The sequence below is a fragment of the Panulirus ornatus genome, chromosome 58 (assembly GCF_036320965.1).
Source record: "Panulirus ornatus isolate Po-2019 chromosome 58, ASM3632096v1, whole genome shotgun sequence".
In the NCBI taxonomy this organism is placed as follows: Eukaryota; Metazoa; Arthropoda; class Malacostraca; order Decapoda; family Palinuridae; genus Panulirus; species Panulirus ornatus.
Genome location: NC_092281.1, coordinates 12778738 through 12799662, shown reverse-complemented (window position 1 = coordinate 12799662; position 20925 = coordinate 12778738). Strand labels below are relative to the sequence as shown.

General features: G+C 39.4%; 2 protein-coding genes across 7 annotated transcripts in view; one reads left to right on the top strand and one right to left on the bottom strand.

Annotated features, from left to right (window-relative positions):
• Positions 1-2315: 2315 nt before the first annotated feature.
• Positions 2316-16581, bottom strand: LOC139766524 (uncharacterized). Of its 3 annotated transcripts, none has more exons than XM_071695291.1 (7): positions 16522-16581; positions 13483-13647; positions 9413-11578; positions 8429-9227; positions 6333-7641; positions 2989-3234; positions 2316-2460 (listed from the first exon to the last, which is right to left on the bottom strand). In XM_071695291.1, exons 2-7 carry the CDS (start codon positions 13559-13561, stop codon positions 2365-2367), a joined length of 4695 nt encoding a protein of 1564 aa, XP_071551392.1. In that variant the 5' UTR covers positions 13562-13647; positions 16522-16581; the 3' UTR covers positions 2316-2364. The 3 variants fall into 3 exon arrangements, with proteins under 3 accessions (XP_071551392.1, XP_071551391.1, XP_071551393.1); XM_071695290.1 differs by having other exon boundaries at positions 16432-16578; XM_071695292.1 differs by lacking the exon at positions 2316-2460 and having other exon boundaries at positions 3043-3223; positions 16432-16578.
• A 1947-nt stretch (positions 16582-18528) lies between these two features.
• LOC139766520 (uncharacterized) overlaps positions 18529-20925 on the top strand; it is a 57856-nt gene continuing 55459 nt past the window's right edge. The window contains exon 1 of one of the 4 annotated variants that reach the window (XM_071695272.1): positions 18529-18598. The gene's annotated coding sequence lies outside the window, so the exon portion shown is untranslated. The remainder of the gene's footprint in view (positions 18599-20925) is intronic. The other 3 variants (XM_071695269.1, XM_071695267.1, XM_071695266.1) reach the window with 3 other exon arrangements.

The following is a 20925-nucleotide window of genomic DNA, read 5'->3' as shown; positions in this document are numbered from 1 at the left end:
GCTATGGGTTTATTTAACCTATTGTCAAAGAGCAATTATTATAATACTGACAATAGTACAGGTTAATCAGATGATTCTGTGTTTCATAAACCTGGGGAGTGAAATGGCAGAGTGGAACCATGTAAGCTGAAGAGTGGATGAAGAGGTTTACTGAGTAATTTGTGGAAAGAAAGGTCACTTTCTGTGAGGACAAAGAAGAGTATGTTTGATGGTACAGGTGCCCCAGTAGTGTTGTACTCATGCGAGGCATGGGCCCTGCCTGACAACATATGGAAGAGGGTGAATGTGTTGGAAATGAGGTGTTTGAGGCCAATTTGAGGTGTAATGCGGGCTGATCAAATAAGAAATGATAAGGTAAGAGAGGTGCAGTAGTAAGAGGAGTCTGTAGGAGCGAGCTGAAGAGAGTGTGCTGAATTGGTCTGGGTGAGAGAGAGGATGAATCAAAGGATACATGTGTCAGAAGTAAATGGAACAAGGAGAAAGGAGAAACCAAGGAGGAGGTGGAAGGATGGAGTTAAAGATGCCTTGAATGTCCGGGGCCTGAACATGCAGAAGGAAGTGAGGCATGCAAGGGATAGAGTACACTGGAGTGATATGGTATATTGGGCAAAGTTCTATCAATGGGCTGAACCAAGGCATATGAAACAGAGGAAACCACAGAAAGGTTACTGGGGCCTGGTTTTAGAAATGGGGCTCTGGTTTCAGTGTGCTATTTATGACAACTGGTGTGAATCTAAGTAAGTGAGACCTTTTCTTTGTTCCTGGTGCTACCTTGCTATTGTAAGAAAGAGCAAACAAGTACGAAAAAATATCTGAGTTCTGTATGGATTTACATTGTTTTTATGTCTTAAGTATTTATTTCAGTTAGGTTAGGATAACCAAAAATTATTGTTCAGGAATTCATCCTCAATTAATAATGATGTTTATGGGGAAAAAAAGCTGTCATCATTTCTTACTTACACTGATGTTTCCAGGAATGCATTTTAACTGTAAACAGAGGACATGCTGAATCACTCTGGTGTGATAGCGTACAACAACTTTACTTGATGCACAGCAAGTCTTATATGTTTAATGTATTTTTCAAAACTACCACAAACTTGGAATCTGGAAAAATGAAAAATGCAACAATGTTTACATCCCATGCATTCAGGAATTTTTGATGTACCTTTACCACTATTTTCATATAGTGCACTTTACCTTCCTTTTAAATGTATATAACAAGTAGAAATATTAAATTTTCATAATAGTGTACTCTTTATATTGTATACATCTACATCATTATAGGAAACTTTTCATTAACTCAGAAATTCTGATACTTAAGAAGTAGGCTTACCCACAGCAAAAAGGTCTCATTTGAAATGACCTGTACTGGGAAACTAAGCAAGACCTAAAACAGTTTTGCTGGCTTCAATAGATATTTATGATTGTTTTAGGAATATATTGAAAACTTGCCAAACTTGAATTTATATCCATTAACACCTAACCCACTACATCTGAAAACTTGCTTAACCTGAATTCATACCCATTAAAATCTAACCTACTGCAATTGAAAACTTTCTTAACCTGAGTTCTTTATCTCTTCTTTCATACTTGTTCATTGTTTCCTGTGTTAGTGAGGAAGCGTCAGGAAAAGATGAAGTAAAGGCCTCGCTTGCTTACACGCATTCTCTCGCTGTCATGTGTAATGCACCAAAACCACAAACCCCTATCCATGATTAGACCTTTCCATGATTTTCCATGGCTGCTTCATATGGCCTGGCTTAGTCACTAACCTGAGTTCATAGTCATTAAAACCTCAAAAATCTGTTTCAGTAATGTTTTACAGGTTACATGATGCCTTACCTTAAAGTCCTCTCTACAGAGCATTATCCATGTTTGTTGGAAGTTCAATACTTGTAAGTGTAAGAGAGCCCATTGTTCTACATTGTCAGCATTAAATAAATATTAAGATCGAAGCCAAGAAGTCATGGTGAGTAGACATTATGAAGAAATACTAAAAAATTTTCCATGGTCAGGAAATTAAAATTATTCTCAAAGTAAAAAAGACAACAGCCATCAAAACAAACTTTCTTTTATAAGATTTCTATTGATTTCCTTCATATATTACCAGTAGCACCTCCTGTTCATTCATAAACTACTAATTATACCAGAACCTAATGCTGATAATAATATACTTCAAATTTTTTATGTTCCAGAGCAACATAATTATTTGATAATTACTAGGCATGCAATATGTCTTCATTATAGAAAATAACTTAATGGAAACAAAATAGCAAAAGGAGTCTTGAGTAAACAGACTAAGATGAAAGTCAACAAAAATAGTAACATTTTATTTGCCTGTTGTATGTTGTGCATCTTAGAGTATCATGTTACATGAGTTAAAAAACTGTCCAGCTTGCTAGGTGGCCTTCCTTCACTTTCTTCATGTATTATGACGAACCGTTCCTCATCCATTACAACCTGAGTAGAAGAACAATTTAATCACAATCTTCTGGCAATAGCTATTTACATAGGATTCCGTTGTCACAAACCATATCTTCCTCTCCCATCAACTCTACCCAATTACCACTGATCATCTACTCCTCTCCTATCAACTCTACTCAGTTATTACTTACTATAGGTCCATTCTCAACCATCCCTTCCCAGTTACCACTTGAAATTTACCTCTTTCTCACAAAACCCTCTGAATCATCACTTGTGATCATTCTCATTAACCATTTCCGATTATCAGTTAGAATCAGCTCCTGTCCCATCATCCCTTCTCAATTATCATTTATAATGTGCCCCTCCTTTCCTAATCCTTCTCAATTATTACTATTCATAAGTCCCTCATCCTCTAACTCTTAACATTTATCATTCATCATATACTCCTTTTCACCCCAACCCTTCCCAGTTACCTTATATTACCAACTCCTCTCCTACAAAATCTTCCCAATTACCACTTAATATCAGACCTTCTCCTCCTCATCCTTCCTTATTACCACTTACCATCTGTCCTTCCTCCACCACCACTGTTTGCTCTTCACCAACATTGCTGATGACAACAACCCTCTGGTCACTTTCTTCCACTGTAAGATCCTCATGGTCCTGGTGCTGGTTCGTTGGGAACCGAGTCTCAAGGTAATGGTCAGATGCATTATGGCCTCCCTCACCTTGGCCTGTCTCACTATCAGGTGACTGATGGTAAACCTGTTCATGTTCCTGTGATGCTTGGCGTTGCTCCCTAGACATAATCTGTTGTTAATTACAAAACTGAGTTGAGTTGAGACTCCTAACCTTAAACAATATACAAAATACACTCTAATAATGTCATTACAACTACATAATGGTTTGGGACTTGAACAAATTGCCATCTCACCATATCATTGCATTCAAAATATAATTTGTATTTTCCCATGTACTTTGAATTCTTTCTCATACTTAAATGCTGTTTCTCATGTTGATGAAGTACTGTCTGCCTTTATTCACTCCCATCGCCACCCCGCCACACATGAAATAACAACCCCCTCCCCACTCATGTACGTGAGGTAGCACCACGAAAAGACAACAAAGGCCACATTCGTTCACACTCAGTCTCTAGCTGTCATGTAATAATGCACCGAAACCAAAGCTCCCTTTCCACATCCAGGCCCCACAGAACTTTCCATGGTTTACCCCAGACGCTTCACATGCCCTGGTTCAATCCATTGACAGCAAGTCGACCCCAGTATACCACATGGTTCCAATTCACTCAATTCCATGCATGTCTCTCACCCTTCTGAATGTTCACACCCCAATTGCTCAAAGTCCTTGTCACTCCATCCTTCCATCTTTTGGCTCTCCTTGTTCCCTCCACTTTTAACACATATATCCTCTTTGTCAACCTTTCCTCACTCATTTGCTCCATATGCACCCTCTTCTGCTCTCTCAACCAAACTCTTTTTATTTATATTTTGAATCTTTAAAAAAATGAGTAACAATGCCTACCTATTTTTCATCTTTTTGCCACTCCATGTACTCATTCTTTGCCCTCATTATAAAAGTCAGAACCTCTAAAACACCCTCACCCTGTTTTTATTACAACGGAAAACAAAGTATATTTCTTCAGCTAACATTGTAAAATTACAGCCGAGTTCTTGTCATTACAATGTATTAATTACTCAATAACCAAATATTCTTAAACCTTTGCATTTATGTCCCTGCACTGGATGAAGGAAATGGCCTTTTTGGTATAAACTACACTGATCATAAAAAAATGGAGGGGAGGAACTAATAGCTCTACCCGGGAAACAACCCCAGTCAATGTCATTATCCATCTGCTGAATGGAAAAGCAATGATGTATCATGTTTCTCAATATATTGTACATTATAAACTTTAGTATCATCTGCCATGTGATCTTAAAGGACATAGAGGTCAAGATTTGAAACTCCAAATTTCTATTAACCATAACCTCTTGGGTTATGAGTTTCTAAAGCAACCTGCTCTGTTTGTGATGTGCTTCCATTGTTCTGCTGTCTGCAAGTGTGGTAGTAAGGTTCTCAGCTTTCTCAGATATCTGAGTTATATTTTCATAAATTCTTCCCTAAAAATCATATCAAGAAAACATATGAGTGACAATGATAAGTGTAGATTTGCAAATAGGAAGCATAATGCACTATCACTATGAAAAAACTGGAGATATTAAAGTAAGTGAATAAGGGAGTGTCGATGTGTTGCATGACTGATTCTAAGTGTTGTTAACATGGTCATTACCCGTACATGATATTAAGAGGTAGCATGAAATGCTTTTAAAATTCTTCTGTGAGCATGAATCTAATAATCTAATCATAACTAATTGCATGAAGCTAGATCAGCTGATCTTGATAGGCTTGTTTTGCAGAGGTGTACCTGTTTCTGGGCAACATTTATGTAAAAAGTTGAAAGAAGAAAGGATTTGGTTAAATTCTTTATAATAATTTCATTAACTGTTTACAAAATGTTATATAAGGTAAATATTTACATTCAATATTAAAAATACTGAAAACCGACATATAAAACTTCCTGTTAAGTTAGAATGTATTCAGTAACTTGTGTGCTCATGTTTCTAAAATTCATAACATTCCAAAATCTAAAAGTCATTTTGGTCTTGAGGGTTTTCAAAACTTAAGAGACTTTGACGGACAGATTATACCTGTGGGAGGGAACAGAGGACACGTTACAGGAGCCTTCCCTAAATGGGTCGAGATGACCAGTAGAGTACAACAGAGTTCTGTTCTGGGACCATTATTCTTCTTGATCTAAGCAAATGACTTGCCTGAAGGTATGGACTCCTACCTTAGTATGTTTATAAATAATGCAAATATTACAATTGAAAAGCAAGAGGCCTACATCAATTTACAAGGGGACCTAAACAGACTCCAAAGTTGGTCTGATCCATAGTTGAAATTCACTCTGAACAAATTTATAATAATGGTGATGAGACTGAATGAAAGACGTCCTCAATGTGATTGTTATCAAGCAGGGAAAAATCTTCAGGATTATGTGTGCGAGGTCTTGAGATTCTACATCATCCTTAACCTGCTGCCAAAGTTCCAAACTAGAAGAATAGTAAAAAAGACATATTGTCTGATGAAAAATAAAAAAATAGCTTTAGAGTACACGGATAAGGAAATATCTAGCAAGGTGTTCACATCCTATATAAGACCAAAACCAGAATATGTTTCTCAAGTTTCGTCACCTTACCTAAAGAAATACAAAACACTAACAAAAGAGGTACAGAGGAGGGTGGCAAAGATGGTAGCAAAAGCAAGAGAGGTGAATTGAAGGGAAATAAAACCAGATCAATGACAGAGAAAGTGAACAGTTATGTTTAGGACAGAGGAACCAGTGGACATAACTTGAAATACAAACAAGAAATTTGTTCAAAAATATGTAAAGTACTTATATATCATAAGAGTAATGGATGAATGAAATAAGATGATTAAGGACATAATCAATGCACACAGCATACGTAAATTTAAGATTATGACATTAGAAAATGTTTAAGAGATGAGGCCCCATGAGGGTAAAACTTCCTTCCTATACAGTACCAATAAGTAATTACATGCACCCACAGGCAGAAAGTGACAGAGTATGTTCATGAAAGTACTATTTGCATGGAAGATAATTCAGAGTCAAGAAAGGAGAAATGAAGACAAAACATCTCTTCGGGAGCTGGTGTATCTTATATAGACAGTGACACACAAACAACCAGGGTCTTTTGTAATTTTTTTCTTTCTTCCTTTCATGATATAACCTCTATGTTAAGCTTGATAAAACTAAATACTCATACTGATGTAACTGACACAGTACTGATAAAATAAATATAGCTCACCTGTTCTTTCTCTCCAATATATCTTGTATCAACAACAATTTTCATAATTTCTTCAGACGTCTCTGAAGTCATATTTGTATCTGGTGCTTCTGAATGTCCATCTTGTAGAAGTTCATAGATTTGTCTGTAACCAGTATCCTGCATCTGTTTCAAGAGATTACTGGATACTTTGGAAACTGGTAATTTGTAACCATCCTGGTGCTTTATCAGCTCTAAAAAAGAAGGTCCAAGTCCAAGTCTTTTATTTGAAAAGAGACTAGGAAATGTTTCTGGTAAAGTGTATGAATATAAAAATGACAGTTTGAAGGTATCCCCTTGAGAGGAACTGCAAGAACCTTCCCTCAAGTGTCTGCGGAGACCGCTAGCAGTAATCTGTGGCTCAAAGCAAACACAGCATATATATATGACTTTGTGTTTCTGAAAATGTCTTTTAAGTGTTGCACGATGTAAAAGCTCTATGCGACACACCTCACACTTAACAGCTGCTTTGGGAATGTGTGAACTATGACTGGCTAGGTGTTTATTGGCCAACAACTGATCATTAAATAATCTATTGCAGATCGGGCACTGAAATACAAAATCTTGTTTATTTTGTGCCTGATTCTTTCTCCGCAAGCTCCATATATATTTCATACCCTCTTCATTCCGATGATTTAGGTATATGTGACTTCTTAGAGAATTTGAGGTACTGTATGGTCTTTGACATAATCGACAAATGTGCCTACTTGGATTGTGTGTTTCTAAATGATCCCTATAGTGTGCCTTAATACGAGCTCTGAAGTCACACTTATCACAGGCATACAGGTTTTGTGTGTGATTACGATAATGGGAGTAAAGGGCACCAACATTTGTAGTGGCAAAGTCACAATCAGGACAAGTGAATGCTTTTTTGGACATGTGCTTAGCACAATGCCGTCGGCATGATAATAATGTCCGAAACAGGACCTTACACTCTTGACACACATACATAGCCACACTTTGTTTCTCTGGTGTCTTTCCACCTGGATAAATCTTGTTAATAATACTGTCCACAAAGCTTAAGTCAATCTGGGCTATCCATTTGTGAAGCCGCTCCTGCTGTTTTGGGTTGGAGAAAAGTGGCAAAGTAGGGATTGATTGCAGCAAGGGCAGTTCAGCACTTGCCCTTGGTAACCCTGTGGAGTCAGTATCTATGCTAGATATCAAAGGACTAGTAACAGTTTTTTGAAGTGTTCTGTGACCTTGCCAAGAGTTTACATCTCCATTACGGCTATATTTATCCCTTTCATCTTCAGCCTCAACTTGTTCTTCAGACTGACCTTCGTTAGACCTGTAGTGTAAAACAGACTAAGTATCATTATGATATCTTACATGATTACTTCCTACCAACAACTCTTATAATGAATATCATGAATCGTTAAACAATTCACTTCTAACTATCTGGCATCTTCCATGACTGATCCCACACACTGCAAGTCAACATACTAAATGAGGCTGCGACAGTGAATGAATAACCCCCCAATCATATAATAATATTACCCACTAATTTTCTTAACTCAACGGTTAAGCCAATTACTCAATATCTTATTTTCTGAGCTGCACTGATTTTTAATGTCTAAGCAAACTTCATAAGCAACACCCCTTTTAGCCCTCAATTAACTTCATATCTTACTAACATCCTCTTTGGCTTAGTATGATTTTGTGGTCTTTATATTTTCATTTATCAGGTTTCTCACTATGCAGCCTATGCAGCCCAATGCAGTGCTGGACAAAAACTAAGAAATTATGTACCTTTGGTTTAACTCTGAAGCACAAAAGAGGCACAGTATAAGACAGAGTCAGACAAATACTTTTAGGTGAGGTCATGGCAATCACTCATTCACAAAGACATCAACACATGCAAGTGAAAAGAATGTTATGCAAAGTAAATAAGCACCTAAATACTGCCATCAGTGATATCTGCAATTTGCCTAAGAAACTCAATCATCAAAATACAAGAGGATATTTCTAATCAAGCTGAAACACTAAATTCCAGATACACTATGTAATTAGTTTAGGACAAAACAAACTGCTTAAACCACAACATGCATTACAAAGTAATAAAAGTAGTAACTAACCCAACACCAAATGTCAATGTGTCAACTTTTGGCGGTCTTCCCCGTTTTCTTCTTTCCCCTTCACTATGCTTGATTTTAACTTTGGCTGTGTAAATTCTATTTCCCTTCCACTCCTCTTCTAACTCTCCCTCAAACAGATTTTCATGGGGCAAATCAAAGTTCATGTCTCTATTACTCTCTCCAACTGAAAAACATTCTTGCATTTTCCCCTCTGATATCTGAGGAACTATGTGACTGTTCACCTGTGCACAACTTAACTGCTCAAGGCTGAGCTGCCACATGCGACATCTATGCTTGTCAAACTGTCGCTGCTTCAAGAATATTTTTCTACAATCAAGGCAAACAATGTTATGCCCCTCCATTTTAAATCTTTTATTCTCTTTTGGCTCTTTATTTTGGTCTTCAGTATTGACCATGTCTTGCTTTCTTGGTCTACCCAACTTTCTCCTTATAGTTCTTTTGTGCATTTCTAATTTATCACAGCCTTCTTCTTGGACTGTCTGGGAACTTCCACATCCCTCAGCCACCAAGCTGTTACTTGATCCTCGAGAAGCAGTCTCCATGTTGAGGGTTACTCCATTGCGAAATATCTGATCTGTATCATTTAGAATATCACTGGTCTCACTATAGGAAGATGGCAGTGCACTAAATTCCAATACACACTGATTAACATTATCCAAGTCCTCAGGGTGACAGGTAGAGACATGATTTAAGACCTCAACCTGTGACAAGGCAAATTTCTTACAATGACGACAGACATATACCTGACTGCTCTGTGAAGATGAAGATCCTTGATACCCTGCAGGCATAAACAAGAAAATACAAAGGCACTTTGCATCAAGTCAAAATTCTATGGTTGAAGATAATGCAGAGTATGAAATTCAGTCTATTTCAAAGTGGATAAATTATATAACATTTCTAACCTTTACCCAGTCACAAAATATGTAACTGATATATGTCAAACAAAAAAGGAAATGAACTTACCTCCAGCAACTAAGGTGAAAGTATTGTCAGCATTTAGAAGTAATGTGTAAAGGCCAGGAGCAGAGGCACAAGCTAAATCTGATACATCACTAGTTCCAGATACAAGTCCGCTGCTGTTTACTAAATCTATCCCATCATCATTTAACAAAGAAGTTTCACAGTCAGCTTGTGCAACTACACGAATACTAGTCTCTGAAGTAGGCCCATCAATATGTTCTGCAGAGGCCTCATTGTTGTCTCCAATGGTAATATCGGTCTGATTCTTAGAGTCAGACCTGATATTACATTCCCCATCCCTTTTGTTATTTGCTGCAGACAGAACTTTGTTAACAATCTTTGTGGTAGTTTCATCTGATTCTAAACAAAAGCTGTTTTCAACTCCATTATAATTTCCTTCAATAACAACTGTCCCTGTTTCATGTCTTGCTTGTACATCAGTCTGAGTGACAACTTGCACAGCTGTCCTATCATCAAACTCGGCTTCTGATTTATCTTCTAATGCATTTCTGACAATCTCAGCAGTAACATTCCCAACATTGGCAGCTGTCTTTGCAGTGACTTCTGAAACAGTTCTATCACCGAATTCTATGGCAGAATCACCACCAGTTCTTGAAAGAGTTTCATTAGTGGAGGTTGTGGCTCCCATACCATTCCACTCATTTGATCCCTCAGTGGTCATACCACAATCCCCAGAAGTTCCTTCCATAATCACTTCACCATTTCCTTCATTTATTGATACTCTCCTACCTCTGCTTGATACTAACTTTGCATAATCATTTTGGGCATAAGTATCTGTGGCTTGATTTCCAAATTTTGAATCATCACTGTTAACAGAAATGGTAGAGAGTACATTATTGCCTTCACTGAAATACAGTTTTTCTGCAGTGATCTCACTGGTAACATTTGTATTAGCATGCGTATCAGCATGCATATTGTGTCTATTATTCATTATGGAAGACTGATCAGAACCCTTGGAAACCAAATTATCCATATTAAGAGCTTTCTGTTTATGTGGAAGAAGTCCCTCTGTGACATAAACATGACCATGGTTACTTCTATCTCTGTCACTTCCCTCTCTTTTCCCTCCTACTACATTATTCTGACATTTTCCTGTCAGACAGTGGGAAGATCCATTTGCTTCCATGGAATGTTCTTTAATGCCATTCATTACAACTGAAAGATTAGATGAAGTAATGGTGCTTGCAAATGCATCTGTGTACTGATCTGAGAGACATTCTTGGGTTGCAGTACAATCTTGTTCATTTAACTCACTAATCATGCAAGTTACTTCCCTTTCCATTCTTTGTAGCCGAGATGCTCTATTTCTTATTTCACACTGAGAATCTCTAAGACCATTAGCTTCTGAGGCAGTTCTAGCAGCTGTACCCTCTGTTAGTTCACAGTGAGCCACATTAACTTTCGTAATCAATTCACAATTTTTTTCTTTAGCAGCAGATATTTCAATAAGAATAATGTCCTTCAATTCATTCTCAGACATATTTTGTCTTAAAATTTCAGAATGGCGGACCAATCTAACTTGTTCTTGATTACTTGTTTCAGTATTGGAAATCTGGGCTACAGAATAAGGAGGAAGAGCAGAGGCAGTTGGCACAGGAGAATTAGAAGACTGCACAGAGAAGATGGCAGGAATAGGCATTTTTCCTGCACATTTGGATTCTACTGATGAGGTGGTATTGGTGCCTGATGTGACAGTCTGAAAACACACTTCTGAAACACCCAGAGATGTAGCTGTTGATGCAGATGATTCCAATGTATAACATAAAGAATGTGAAGAACTGGAAGTCTCAGTAACTGGTGCTAATTTGGGGTCCTCTGATAATTCTGGGACATACTGCATTAGCTTTGTAGAATTCATGGCTGAAGTCTGAATATGTGAAGAATTACCAACATACAAACTGAATGATGCTGGTGAACTGACTGGAAGATTACATAGTGAAATAGAACTGGTGACACAATCATTGGGTGCCATGGAAAATGAAGGAAGACATGCAATAGATGATGATGGACTTCTTAATGATGCAGTACCCATCTGTGACACTGAAGGACAGAACACTGGCAGCTGAACTTCAGAGCAAGAGGCCTCAGACCCCAGTAATGTCTCTGTGTCCTTCTGAGATGTTGCATGCTTCAGCAAAGTTTGAAATCCTGAAAAAGAATTTATGTTATATGCGCTAAGCATTTTTTTATGTTATAACAAACGAGCATGAACACTAAGTATTAACAGAGATAACTCAAATTCTTATTTGCATAAACAAAAGGCATTCATTTCACTTATATATAAAGAGTTAACTCATTCAGGATAAAGCAATCTACTGGGTTGAGCTATTTTCTTTCAAATCATATACTGTAAATATCAAAACACACCATAAGTAAATCATAAAAACTTACATGAAATAAAATGAGTTTGAGTGAAACAAAAAGTCAGCCTTTTGAGTCAAGCATGAACCACACAATCACCATGTGATACACTATAAATCAATATACCCTAATGCCCTTACACATTTGATAGTTGACATATCCAGTAAACTACTCTTAGACTACCACAATCAATCCCTTTGGGAGGATGAACAGCTGAGTGGACTGAGGACCAGCTGCTGCAACCAAGATCTAAACCTATGTGGGTTTGTTCCCAGGTGGTCCATGCTTATGCAATGGTCAGTAATACTAGCTGCATCACCAAGGAGGTCCATAAATGTCACTGTCTTTACGAGCAACAATGGAGATAATAGTCCCACTGGTGCAGTAAGGATACAAGGAATAGGCCATAGAGAAAAATGTAAGGAAAAGGGTGATCAAGTTGAAAATAAAATGTCTGAGAATGATATGTGGTGTAAGGAGGGTAGATAAAATAAGAAACAATAGGGCAAGAGAGTATTTGCATTTGCAAACAGGATCATTAAGAGGCTCATGTACAATATACTTAGCTTAGACACAAGAGGTGTGGAAGTGGGAAGATCTGAAGATGTGATGAAATGGTTTGGTATATGGAAAGGATGAAAGAGAAAAGGATGAATATGAAGATATGCATGTCAGAAGTGGAGGGAATAAAGAAACGGATAAACGTATGAATAGGTGAAAGGTGGAGTAAAATATGCTTTGAAGGCCCAGAGCCTGAACATGGGAGAGGGCCCATGAATGGTAACAATGTGGTATAAAGGAGATGACTTGCTATCAATGGGTTGAACAAGGGCATATGAAGTGGTTGGGGGGAAATCACAGAAAGATCTTGTGGGGCATGGTTATGAGTATAAGGCTCTGGATTTGGTGTATCATACATGAAAGGTAGAGCAAGGTTGTGAATAAATGAGGCCATTTCTTTGTTCCTGGTGTTAACTCACTAATATAGGAAAAGGTGAACTTGTATGAAAAAATCGTTCTAAGCATTTCCCCCCATAAATTTCTCATTTCTAGCATTAAATAATTACACTTGTGAAACTATTTCTTGAAAAATCGATTATTAAGGGTGCCACACATGATTACCCATCGATAATTATAATGGCAATGATTACCTATTTTAGCATCTTGGCATAGAATTAAAACTGCTTAAGAGGGCTGAAATTTGGAATGATATTGCATGGGGATGATACACTAATCACAAAGGGATCAGCTAAGATGTACTATATACGAAAAACAGGGAATATACATAGCTCCATGTATCAACAACGGCAAAGCTGAAGATCAAGAAGGGTAATGACAGGTAAATACATCAACTAACTACTACTGAAATATTTGTTGAATGAAGTAGTATGACTTGAACCACTGTATGCTAATGGCATATGAACCTGCAGTTACATCATAAAATGGTGGCAGATATGGATTTTCTTAGCATATATGTAGCTGGGTGAATATATCTGGGCACACAGAAATCAAAGGCAAAAAACACATTATCATTGGAATAAATGGTACAACAAGTACGATCTGCATTAATCACTCTCTTGTTCTAAGGAAAATGGATAACGCAGAAAGACAGATATTCATAGAAGTACTTTATGAAGAAGAAAATGTATCAATAAATCTATGTCATGCTTTAAGTTATCATATCATCTTACCATGAGTCTGTTTGTGTTCAGCAAATTCCTCCAGCTTGTGAAAAGTACTTTTGCACACCCCACAGATAAAGGAGTCCATGGTAACTGAGCAAATAGTAATAAACAGGGGCAAAATGCCAAAGCTGAATAATGACCTTATAATCGGAGAGATGACTAGTCACTGATCTGCAAGGAAATGCTATATATCAGACACTAAAGGTGATGACTGGAAGAACAGCAACAAAAAAAATTAAACTATCAAGTAAAGGTAGCTGTTACCAGTACAAAAACTGATGCTGATCTGGCGGTTTTGAATATTCATTACCAACAGGGATATTCCCTTTTCCTTTCAATTTTCTTCATATAAGCATTCAGTCCTATAAAAGTTTTTCCTACAACTGAGTTTCCTACAGTACAGCTTTACATTTTCTGAAATAGTGACCTTGATTAAATGAACATCTCTAATATTACTTGAAGATGCTTTCACCCTTTCACTAGTCAGCATAATAACTATTTCATCCTTTTTTACTAGAAACAAGGGAAAAGAAAATCATATCCAGGCTGTATCAAGTACAGCAGATACACAGATAGATAGAAAGATAGAATTGGATTTCACTGGAAATTCATATCACATGCAAAATAAAACACAGAATGAAATAAAACAACATACTGTAATGTATTTACCTCCTCACTGAAGTGGAAGGTGGCAATGCTATTTCCTGTGTGGCAGGGTAGCAACAGGAATGGATGAAGACAAGCAAGTATATGTACACGTGTAAATATATATATATGTCTGTATATGTGTATGTATATGTATGTATATGTTGATATGTATAGTATGTATATGTGCATGTATGGGCATTTATGTATATATATGTGCATAAGAGTGGATGGGCCATTCTTTGTCTGTTTCCTGGTGCTACCTTGCTGACATGGCAAACAGCAATTAAGCGAAAATGGGTATGTTGGAAGGTATAGTGGTTCCAACAATGTTATATGGTAATGAGGCATGGGCTATAGATAGGGTTGTGCACAGGAAGGTGGATGTGTCGGAAATGAGATGTTTGAGGACAATATGTGATGTGAGGTGGTTTGATCGAGTAAGCAATGAAAGGGTAAGAGTGATATGTGGTAATAAAAAGAGTGTGGTTGAGAGAGCAGAAGAGGGTGTATTGAAATGGTTTGGTCACATGGAGAGAAAGAGTGAGGAAAGATTGAAAAAGAGGATATATGTGTCAGAGGTGGAGGGAATGAGGAGAAGTGGGAGACCAAATTGGAGGTGGAAGGATGGAGTGAAAAAGATTTTGAACGATCAGGGCCTGAACATACAGGAGGGTGAAAGGTATGTAAAGAATAGAGTGAATTGGAACGATGTGGTATACTGTGGCTGACGTGCTGTCAATGGATTGAACCAGGGCATGTGAAGCATCTGGGGTAAACCATGGAAAGTTCTGTGGGGCCTGGATGTGGAAAGGGAGCTGTGGTTTCGGTGCATTATACATGACAGCTAGAGACTGAGTGTGAACGAATGTGGCCTTTGTTGTCTTTCCTAGTGCGCACTATCTCCTGCACATGCAGGGGGAGGGGGTTTTTCATTTCATGTGTGGTGGGGTGGCGACGGGAATGAATAAGGGCAGACAGTATGAATTATGTACATGTGTATATATGTATATGTCTGTACATATATGTATACATTGATGTATAGATATGAATACATGCGTGTGTGGACGTGTATGTATATACATGTGTATGTGGGTGGGTTTGGCCATTCTTTCGTCTGTTTCCTTGCGCTACCTCAATAACGCGGGAGACAGCGACAAAGTATGATAAAAAAATATACATATACATGCTAAAAAAAATCCTGACTATAACATAAAAGGTCAAAAAGAATTTTTTTTATGGTCCTCAAAAATATTAAACTTATAACACCTCAATGATATAAAACCTAAACTGCAAGACAAAAACAATGTTCTTAATTCTCATAGAAATAGTCCACTGGGAAGAATTACTTCCTGATATTACCTCAAATTTCCAACCAAAATAACTCAAAAAATTCACTGACTGCAACAACTATTCTTCTTTAAGAAAAGTTCATTAATCCACACATAATGACATAAAAAGTAAGGAGAGCTATGAAGTACAGGAAAAATAGGGTGTTAACAGTCGAACCAAATAACTTTACTTCATCAATGACTGGGAGGCTCACTCCTTCTGGCCTCCAAGCCTTGCATACCTTAACATAACCTGGCCATGTTTGCCCCCCCCCCCCAAGGAAACCCCACAAGAGAGAATCTAAGAAAAATATGATTAACCCAGGACTGTTATCCACAACCACTTCGATGGCACTCGTCATCTTGAAAGCAATCTGTTGAACAGTCACACCAAGGAAAGAAAACATACTTAGCAAACTTGCAAAAGGAGACTCATGATACAGATATTCCGATACATCATAATTTCGAAGCATCATTATTCAAAAAAATTGACATATTTCATTTGCTTAACATTAGAAAAAACCTAACCTACCCTGAGCAGATAAGGTTAGCAGAAACAATTCCTATCCTCCAGAGCCACCACTTCCTGGGTTTGCTAAACAGTTCCTATGCTTCATGGTCAACACTTCCCCAGGTCTGGCCACAACGGAAGCCATCGTGCATGGCAACCACCTTTGCAGATCTGGCCACAACAGTTCCTATCCCGCATCGCCACGAGTTCTCAGGGTTAAGCCACAAGTACCTACCTTTACAGGGCCACCACTTCAGATCTAGCTAAACTAGTACCTAACCTGCAGGGCCACCACTTCCCCAGGTATGGCCACAGCCACAGTAGTAACAACCCTGCAGTGATACCCCTTTCCCAGGTCTGGCCACAATAGTACCTACCCTGTAGGGTTACCATTCCCCAGGTCTGGCCACATCAGTACCTACCCTGCAGGGTTATCATTTCCCCAGGCCTGGCCACAATAGTACCTACCCTGCAGGACCACCACTTCCCCAGGCTTGGCCACAACAGTATCCATCATACAGGGCCATCCTTCTCAGGTCTGGCCCCAATAATACCAACCCATCAAGGTCAACAGCACGACAGGTCTGGGCCAAACAGCCGATTCCATTTGTTTACATTTTGAGATGAACATAAACACAGGAGAGTTCACTATTGAACAAATATTTACTTATGTATCACAGACAGAAACATTTTGAGATTATTCTTCTACTTTGGGAAAATGATAAAACCGGGATTTTTTTTAAAGATGTACGTTCACATATCGATTTCTACTGATGATAATCACAAACTATTTCGTCTCCTAACTTAAGGTTTTCAACTCAAAAAGCTATCATGAATTGATATATATTTGAAATTAAGCAATTCTTCACATTTTTACACAACACACATATCCACCTACATGACACAGCTGGGTTTCCCTGTGCCAGTAATGGCACCACGAATGCGCACACCCGAACTGTGCTTGTAATGGTAGACCCGAAAACGGGTTGGGCAAATCTTTACACACACACACACATCAACCCCTGCTGGTCTCCAGGCTACATATTCGTTACATGATATTCCCAAACCTAATTTATGTGGACATTAACCAACAGTGCAAACTGATAAAACGTTTGTGTTTGCAGAGTAGCGTGGTTTAGTAGCTATGCAGGGATTTATTTCCCTAACCTACATATATATGCCCCACTTCAGTCCATTAACATTACATCCCCTTCACCCCTACCCTCCCCTGAATACCACATCGTTCCAGTTCATTCTGTCCCGTGCACGCCTTTCACCCCACTGCATGTCCAGGCCCCCAATCATTCAAAATAATTTTCGCTTTATCCTTTCATCTCCAAATTGGTTTCCTCGTACCCCGTGTGCCTCCAGTTCTTACACATATATCCTCTTTGTCAACCTCTCCCACATCTGGTGGGGTGGTTCATCCCCCATCTCTCTCTTAACTAGAGTGAAATCAGAATTCTTCCCTCTCATTGATTTTCCTGACGCCGCCACCGCCACCCCTCCTCTCCAACCTTCCCTCTCCCTATACAAAGGAATTCCAGCTGCAGCAGCAGCAGCAGACCACTGGGTCCTGACACCAGCTGTTTGTGATCGTGGAAGATTAACGTGATGAGTCTCTCTCTCTCTCTCTCTCTCTCTCTCTCTCTCTCTCTCTCTCTCTCTCTCTCTCTCTCTCTCTCTCTCTCTCTCTCTCTCTCTCTCTCTTTCTTCTACAGGTATTATTTTGGCCATTGTTCTCGTGTGGTGTCTGCACGTGTGTCCACCCTCAGGGTTTGGACCCGTGGCACGTGTTCGGCTGCTGCTTCTCACAGTTTGTGTGTGGAGACTGACCACTCGAGGATTGGCCGTGTGGCCAGCATAAGGTCTGGTGTGACGGTGTGGCCAGCATCAGGTCTGGTGTGACAGTGTGGCCAGCATCAGGCCTGCCCACGAGTAGCTCTGATAACGACATTCACTGTCACACAACGAGGCTATCACATCTACCCACTCACGACACTCGACGTTGCAGTGTGGCCATTAGACCAGCTCACGATAGATGTAACAGTATGGCCATCAGATCTGGTCACGCAAGTGTGTGACATTGTGACAGATCTGACAACAGACTTTTCTTATACAATTAAACACTCTAGATGTAGGTTGTACATGTATGTATCTACAAATTCAAATCATTTAGCAGTTTGTATAAACAGACCCTTGTGATACATGATGCCTATATTTGAATAAGATTTTATTTCGCTCTGCTGCACATAACAAAATATTGTTCCTGGATGGAGATCAGTATTATCATTAGCATTATAACACCTTAAAAGTTCGCCAACATATATACAGATGAACCATTTTACTGTGCCATCTATATGTTGCATATAACACTAATCTCTGCGCATGCGCACAAAATATAGCCAGTAATTGCTTTTTCAATGTTTTTTTTCCCCAAATGATAAACATATGGAATAGATTTTTAATTTCCAGTGAATAAATGCCTAATAAAATGGCCAATATAACTATCTATCAGTTGTGTAGTGAGGTACAGTTAGCGAGAGAGTAATTGTTTGTTGGTGTTGTGCTCCACCAGCAGGAGTGTCGACCCTTGGTTGTACCATAGCAAATATACGTCCCGAAACCCAGTCAGGTTGGTGGCGTCACACATTTTATTATTTTAGTGTATTGTCCAGCATGTCCTCGAGAACTGGACGCAACACAAGGGCCATGAGGTATTAAACGGCCCCATGCGTGGCGTGGGAACTGGAGAAGGGGCTGGGATCTGCGTCAGCACTGATAGAAGGCGCGGGGGGTGTTTGTGTGTGTGTGTGTCTGTATTTGTGAGGAATGTTTGTGTTGGGGGGAACTTGCTCATACTAATCTCCCCCTCCCATCTTCCTTGGTTTTATTTACGTCAGCAACAATGTCATCTCGCAGCCCCGGTGGTTAAGACAGGAGGGCCATATTGTATGGGGTCTGGGCTTCCACTCTCACCAGCCCAACCCAGTCCAGCAGGGGGACGTTGTCTGGGGTCTATGGGGATCGGGTTGGGGGGTTGGGGCTAGGCATCAGGCAGGGATCTGAAACTAGAGGTTGGGTAAGGGGATTGGGAGTCGGGTAGGGGTCTTGGCTTGAGGGATTGGGCTGGGATTTGGGGCTAGGAAGCCGGGCAAGTATCTTGGGCTTGGGGATTGGGCAGGGTTTTCGGCTGGGGGGGGGGGGGGGGGGGTCGGACAGGGATCTTGGGCTGGGGGATCAGACACAAGTCGGTTGGTGGCTTCAGACATAGATCTGGGGCTAAGGCATCTTGCATGGAGCTGGAAATTGGGGAAGGGTTTGGCGTGGGTGTGGGCTGGGACCTTGAGCTTAAGGGACTAGTCAGGTGGGTTTAAATGAGGGTTTGGATGAGGGGGGGAAGGATCTTTTTGGAAATTTTTTTCGGGCCATGACCCCTAACCAGTGGGTTTCGTCGGGTTGTATCGTGTGGTCACGATCAACATGTTTATCTGAGGATGGCTTTGCAGGGGTCTAGTGTGCGTAAAGTTCCAGTTTAGTGCCATCATAGAAATCACATAGATTTAGAAGGAAATTGAATATTGCCGTACTCTAACATTATCCTACAAGGCAGCCAAAATTACAAAATAAGAAAGCATGTAATGAGAAAGCATCTTTCACAGCCCTCATTAATGAGTCACAGCCCTCGTTAATGAGGGAAGGATCAAATTACTGGGAACAGTTGAAATCTCTGAGGCTCTACTCCTTGGAGTGCAGATGGGAGAGGTATATCTTCATCTTAATATCATAAATCCTAGAAGATATGGTCCTCATCTTACATTTGGAAGCATGGGCCTTACATTCTGAAGCATGAGCCTTACATTCGGAAAAGTCACCTAATATCCTTCAGGCACAGCAGGCATGTAAGACTTTTTAGAATACTACTTTTGAAATGCAAAGGTGTGGTATGCTCAAAAGGAGAAAATATCTTAAACATCCATTACCTAAGACTTATGGGAAAATATTTTTATGTAGAAAAGATATACCAAAAATGCATCAAGAAGACTAGACTATGGACCCTGTTTGCTCCTAGACATTTGAAAGAGCTCCTAAGGCATATGTAGATGGTAGAAACAAACAAGTTGATAAGGAAAAACGTCCAGGCATTTTGATTTATGTTTCATGATCTCTCAAACACCAGAAGTGAAAGGAACATTCTAATTCTGTGATGAGAGACCTCAGGTGTTTCCTGTGGTCTCCAAGATGTCTCAGCTGTACACAAGAAACAAACGGACGACTTAGGAACATTTACACCCTGCCTGCTGTCATCAGAAACACCATGGGATGCATGGTAGAGAAGTTTGATAAGTGCTCTGGACAAGTATCTGCAAAGTGTACCAAACCAATCAGGCTGTACGGGTTATAAGGAGCGTGCAGGCTGCAGCTTCCACCATCTTAGTTTACTAACAACTCAGCTCAACAGCCTGAGCCCAGCCCAGGCTTTGTGGGTAGAAGACCTCTAAAGGCTTCACCAGGTATTTACTTCCTTACATTCTATTACACTTCCATCAGTTTTGAGGAGTGCTACCTCTTAGCTCGCCCTTGCAATAACCCCAGACTTTACCTGATAGATGTTCCCAAACCATTCTTTCCCCTTATCCGTGATCTTTGTTTTATTGAGTTCCAGAACATTCAGGTCCTTTTTCTCAAACATTCTACCTATCTCTCCTTTCTTCTCATCTTGTTACAACCATACACATGCAGACAACCCACCCAGCTTGATCCTTTAAAGAAGGATGAGCACTCCTCTCTTGGCTTCGTCTTCAGATTTGTTTTTTAGGTGTCCCTTCAGATGTTGAAGTACAATAACGGGAGGGTTTCTAGCCCCTCCACTTCCAGCCCACGTAATGTAGGAGATACTTGTCTTCAGTAGAGAAATAGTTTTACTTTCTTTAAAACCTTCATTATTCTGTAGATGTCTTT